This window comes from Saccostrea cucullata, unplaced genomic scaffold (assembly GCF_032062105.1).
Source record: "Saccostrea cucullata isolate Sc308-1 unplaced genomic scaffold, CSIRO_AGI_Scuc_v1 ctg551, whole genome shotgun sequence".
In the NCBI taxonomy this organism is placed as follows: Eukaryota; Metazoa; Mollusca; class Bivalvia; order Ostreida; family Ostreidae; genus Saccostrea; species Saccostrea cuccullata.
In genome coordinates, this window is record NW_026920663.1 from 13697 (window position 1) to 20000 (window position 6304).

Genomic DNA, 6304 nt, shown 5'->3' on the forward strand with positions numbered 1-6304 from the left:
CATTTATCAGCTTTCCTTTGATCAATAGCTTCCAATTCATTTTATGTAGAAACGTTTCAGAGGATTCTAATCCATAAAAAGATTTGGATTGCAGGATAGGCTCATATTTTAATCATTGCTTGACGATGCTCAAGTTCCCACTTTTCCTTCAAAATTCAAGAACATTGTACTGTAGTTTCATAAAGCCTGAATGTCAAAACTTTCTTTTTCTTTATTTTTCTTTTCTTGACACATGTTAGATGTATTTTACAATGATAGAACTTAGTCTCTTTTTTATGTTGATGTTCGAAATGGGATGTTAAGACTTTAATGGTTAATTGGTATGTGGACAGGGCCATTTAATGGAGTAAGTGAACCTATCTCTCTCTTAAACAGAATCGAGGCTTGACGAATTTAAATCGGTATAAAATTGTTTACAACTACGAAGGGCTAAACAAACCTTATACAGTACCTTATCTGATGTTACAAAAATAATAAAAGATAAATAAATAGGAAAATAAATAGAGCAAATATTATTTTAATGGAAACCACAACTATCGGTAAATCTGTGAAACAAAATATTTTTTTAGGATCGCTTGCGGTAAGTTGCATATCAGCAAAAAACACTAGTCAATATCTGAATTCTTGTGAAGGAAAGCCGTTGTTTACAAATTATTTTTGAAAAATCGTCATTTTGTAAAATAGAAAGCTGAAAGCATGAATTAAAACTATATTACATGCACTAGCTTTGACTAAAACAATTTCGTAATCTTTGTTAAGAAAAATTAAATACAAAAATCTTACAACCAGCTACATCTGGAGATCTCCTGGCCATGTTAATTGATGTCATGTTAGGCTTTATTCTTGCAGGTAATGAGACCATACTAGCATAAAGGTCTACAAGAATCATTTCATTAGAAAGAGTGTGAATCTTTTAAAGCTAGTAACACTTGTTCAGACATTTGTGAATAGATGCTACTTTGATAACGAGTAATATCATTTAATGAATGCAAGTTTTTAAAAATATAAATAATAGTATTCTTCATCATATAAATTCTGGATATTTTTTCTGTATTGTTGTTTGATATTTTCTAGTGTTCGTTGTGCAGGGGGTTAATTGATAAAAATTTAATATATATCTAATAGTTATTTCTGTGATCAAATAACTTTCAAAAACAGTTGCAATTTCGCTAAAAATCATTAAAAGGAAAAAATGATTTTATACTACGATTTTACCCGCTACATCATATGTTGGAGTTCCGTTCTCAACCGAATATTTAAATAATTATGTAGTCTTACCTGATTTCCATTGGATAATCACGTTTGTGTTAAACACACCCTCCAAAACATCAGCATTCATCCTGGATTGAGGCCAGCTGTAGACCATTTCACCCGTAGTACCTTTACACTCGAAGGAAAAAATCTCGAATGACCATCTAAGACCCCCCCCCCCCCCCGATTTCTACATAGACTGTAGAATATCTTCTGTAACTCTTAAATTCAGAGAGGTTAGTTTGGTTACACTTCGTCATAGTCAACTGCAATTTCTAGAAAGCTTTCGCAGAATTGTTGTGATCTTATCCGAGTTACATGCATCCCGGCCACGGAATCAATTGTCAAATGTCGATAAAATAGGTAATAATGAGTGGCGAGACTTATTTATTATTCATGAAGAATGTATTTGCTTTTATGCATTTGTATGTTGCATTTCAGATGGAAATGTCAAGAAGGAATATTATATATTGTGTTCAATTATTTCCATTTTCATTTGATGCAAATGTTACATGTAAATGCAAGATACAACTTGATGAGTTGGGATTACAACTCATTATTCAAGTTTCTTACGTTTTGAAATACCATGTGATTTTTTTTGTTATAAAAAAATTGGATTAGTAGATGTTTAAAATTGTTTTACATTTCTAAACATATGGATCTAATTAAGAAAAGGATTCACATTATACCTTTGTCACATTTATTCCCTTCCCATCCATCAACACATCCCTCTGCGCAATTGCCGGTCAGGTGATGACAATCACGTAAGTTTGCACATTTTCCACAAGTTGATTGACATTGATGCCCGTACGTTCGATTGGAACATCCTGTTTATAAAGTATTCAAATAATACATAACAAAATAATAAACATAAGTAAAATTTCCTTCATTGTTATACATTAACTCACTCTTACTACAGCTGTTCCCTTGCCAACCATCAGAACACATCGTGCTTAGACATCTTCCATCTAGAATGTCACAATTTTTTCCAATACAGTGTCTTGAACAATTTTTGTTACAGTTTTCACCAAAAACACCAGCGTCGCATCCTTAAAATGCAAAAAATATAGCAAAATAATGTCTATTAGAAGAATATTTAATGAGAGATCAATGCAAATAAAGGCAAAAATGGGTTGTATAAGTTGTTAGCTAAAGATAAGCTGCACTTAGGTCTAAACGAACAAATTCGGTTCAGTTGTGCCAATGGCCATGATAAAAACTATTACTTGTACTTCCTACCTTATATAAAGAAAATCTTCGTTAGTATTCGGTTGTTTTGATGAAAGGAATATTTAGATAAAAGATATAATTGAATATTTTAATTGAAATTCCACCATGAATACAAAGTTATAGAAATATATATTCAATGGTAATACATAAATCTTTGTAATTTAATTCTCGAAACAGATGTAAATTTGGCCATGTGCAATGCATTTGTGGACAGATTTGATCATGTTGCTCACTCCAAAAAATCGAAAATCTAAGTTCTTGACTATAGATTATTATGATATTGGAATTTTAATTTTTTTATTTGTAAACAACATAGAAACAAATTACAGAACTAATTAGGCTTTCATGATTGATTTTTCTATGAAAATAATAATCAGATTTTCAATTTTGACTATCATTTCACCTCTAACTGACTTAAGAAGCAATCACATATAATTTAATATTCCTATTATAAAGAAATTAACAAAACTGGAAGTTCGGCCTCGGGCAACAGTTGCCCAAGTCTTCCCCACTACCTCGGGACAATAGTTTGACTGTTTACCTCGTAGTCATTACATAAGTGTATAATGTTTCTAAACATCTTCTTTTCTATTTTGCAAGGACATCAGTTCAAAAAAAAATTGCACTTATTCTTCCTTTATGATATCTTTTCTGCAATTTACTTTTTTTTTTTACCAATCTTTATATTTATGGACGATACATGCAATGACTTCAGGACATCTGATTCCGCATCTGATGTTTTAGATGTTCGTATTTGTTATGCATCCGATCTGTTTTTTTAATAGGCCTTGAACGTAAGAACTGTCTGTTATCATCATAATCCATCAAAACAAACCTTCTTTTCTCTCTTTTCTTCCGCAATTAGATAGAGGCCAAGATTTAAATATTTCGTTCATTTGATCTATTTTTGGATGTTTTTCTTTATTTTTCTTGATTTTAATTTTTTTGTTTTTGTTTTTGTTTTTTTTTTTTTGTTTAGCGTGATGAATACCATATCCTTACCTTCTATTTTGATTTCACAAATGAAAAACCAATCTGATTTCGTCCGAGGAGACTTGCCACTTTGAATTAAATCAGAGTTCCCCTCAAAGTGTATCACAACATAACGACCATGTTTAGCACATGTGGTATTTAGAGTTAATTGTTTGTTGATATTCTTTTTTAGTTTGGCGCACAAGAACCCCGTCGTCCAAGAACTCGAATTAGAAATATAAACAGACAAATGACCACTTGGAGTTTCATAGGTAACTTCTCCTATTAAAATAACACAATTGTTTAAATTGCGCTGCGTGAAGTAATTAAAATTTATGTTTTCAAAACTCAATCAATTTCATTTTCCTGTTAATAACAGTGTTGATGCATTTTAATCTTAATCTTTTTTAAAGACATGTAAAAGAGAAGGAAAATGGTGCCTCAATATAATTACTTTGATTTTAATTGGTGTAAATATCAATTTTTCTAAAATTCTACAATATCAAACTACCGGTATGTAAACTTTCTATGATGTACAAAATTCAGTGTTTTTGATTTCACCTTTACCAATTTATTCAATGTTTTTTTTTATTAGTTAATAGGAAATTATTAAAATTTGAATGAAGGATTAAAATTTATGTGGATAAACTGATCTATTTCATTTTTAAAACATACGGTTTAAGTTGTTTTATTCATAATTTGTAACAAATTTCATTATCTGTCCTTAACAGCTAAGTTTTGTGTTAGATGTCCTATATATATATATATCCTTTCTTGATAATAATCTTAACAAAACGGTTCCCAAAGAAATTAAATGGGCGAAAATTAAACAGAGGAAAATAAAAACCAATTACAAGATTGTAGGGTTACACAGAAGAAAATGATCCTATTACAGTATTATTGGGCTATACAGAGGGAAATGAATTATTAGTCTAAGAGTATTACAAGGCTCTAGTACTTGGCACGCATTTCTTTCTTTGTAAGAATGTTAAAGATTATTTGTATGAAATTTGCTTGAATAGATTTACCTGAAATTGCAATCCGGTAAATACTTTTCAAAGTTGTGAAGTCTATGTACCACGTGACATTTTCAGTGTGTTGTGTTCCATGACAAATGGAGTAGTCGCCATCCGTGGTTGCTGTTTCATTGACTGTTCCATTTCCAGCACACATTACTCCATAACGACCTTGTGATAAATTTTCTTGAAAAAGAAAACACATTTGGATTGTATTAATAAATGCATCAGAAAAGTCCCTTTCACAAAAATCCAATGATTAATCAGAAGAGAAAAGTTTATATTTTGATCTTTATTAAAAGTTTTAAATATTTTGATCTTTATTAAGAAACTTTAAACTTTATGTATAAAAATTGTGGTATTAACCTTCTGTAATCTCTGTAACTCTCAAGTATTTGTTTTCGAGTTACTATATGTATGTAATGTATATAATGTGTATATAAGCTTATACTAATGCATGTTTAATATAACTTTTAAAAGCTTCTTACAAAAGTATTTTATATAACTGCACAAATATTTTCGAAAAATTCATAGAGGAAATATTTTTAAAATTCTGCATAATATTCCTATGATGACAATTCTAAAGCCTATATGTTAATTTGTAACGTTAGATTTCAAACAATCTTGCATTGACTGTGCTGAATATCTGTGCTCCATGATTTTTTTTTTTTTTTTTTTTTTTTTTTTTTTTTTTTTTTTTGAGAAAAAGATTTTGAAAAAATAAATTTATTTCAAATGCATTCGTGAAAAAGCACCTAAGATTTTTCGTTTGAGATTCCTAGGTTAAAAATCTTCCGCAATTAAAATCTTAAGAATATTTTGAAAAAGGTCTATTTTCAAATTTTCTTCATTCAAAGAAGAGATACATTTTTCAACAACTCTTTTTTAATACAATGTCTCTGCTTTATAAAGGATGGCGCCTTTTACTTTCGTCTTTATTCATATGTACAATGATACCTGCTTGTTATTTCAGTTATTATGGAACTCATTTATTTTTATGCTCCGTAATTGAGGATTCGACGGTAAAAAGTATTTGCCCTGTCCACCCGTCTGTCCACAGGGGCTTGTCACGAAATATTTATCTTCTTTTAAGAATGTTACCCCTACTATAAAAATACACATTTTTATAGTATGGGTAACTTTATTAAAAGAAGATAAATATTTCGTGACAAGCCCCTGTGGTCTGTCCAGCTGTTTGTCTGGTGATTTGTTTGTCCGCAAAAACTTTAGAGGGGCCTGGACACAGTTTCAACTGATTTTTTAAAACCAATTTTAATGTTTACAATGCCTACTTAAGGCATCATCTATTGATTAGCAAAAATTTGATCATCATTTGTTGATTAACAAACAAGATACAGAATCAACTTAAAGTTCTTCATAATGTAAACAAGGCTCGTGCCTTGTTTTTGTTTATATATAGAAAATATCATATTTATAATAAAATGAAGTTCAGCAAATCAATAGTAACTGTCGAATCGTATTTAAAATTAACTTTTATTTGAAATTATCTATACTTTGAATGAACATATATTAGTATATGAACCTGTGTAAACAAAAACATGACACTAGCCTTGTTTACATAACAAATTTTGGAGCTCGAAATCTGTCTTGTATCTGGACAACTGGCGTTCAAATTTTTGATGATCATTAGAAAGGCCCTAGTTAAATATTTGTAAAAAGGGAAAAATAAATTTTGAAATTTTAGCTGAAACTGTGTCCATGCCCCTTTACCCATAAAGTTTTTCACTTATATAATTCTTGTTACAAGACCTTCCTTTGGATATAAACAATTTAAACCCTTTGACCTGAGAGTTTGACTTATTTGAATAAAAAAT

The 6304-nt window shown here is 29.9% G+C and overlaps 1 protein-coding gene across 1 annotated transcript; it reads right to left on the bottom strand.

Annotated features, from left to right (window-relative positions):
• Positions 1-1456: 1456 nt before the first annotated feature.
• LOC134254860 (uncharacterized) lies at positions 1457-4644 on the bottom strand. The gene is made up of 4 exons (XM_062737402.1): positions 4482-4644; positions 3484-3735; positions 2160-2300; positions 1457-2078 (listed from the first exon to the last, which is right to left on the bottom strand). Exons 1-4 carry the CDS (start codon positions 4624-4626, stop codon positions 1930-1932), a joined length of 687 nt encoding a protein of 228 aa, XP_062593386.1. The 5' UTR covers positions 4627-4644; the 3' UTR covers positions 1457-1929.
• Positions 4645-6304: the final 1660 nt, after the last annotated feature.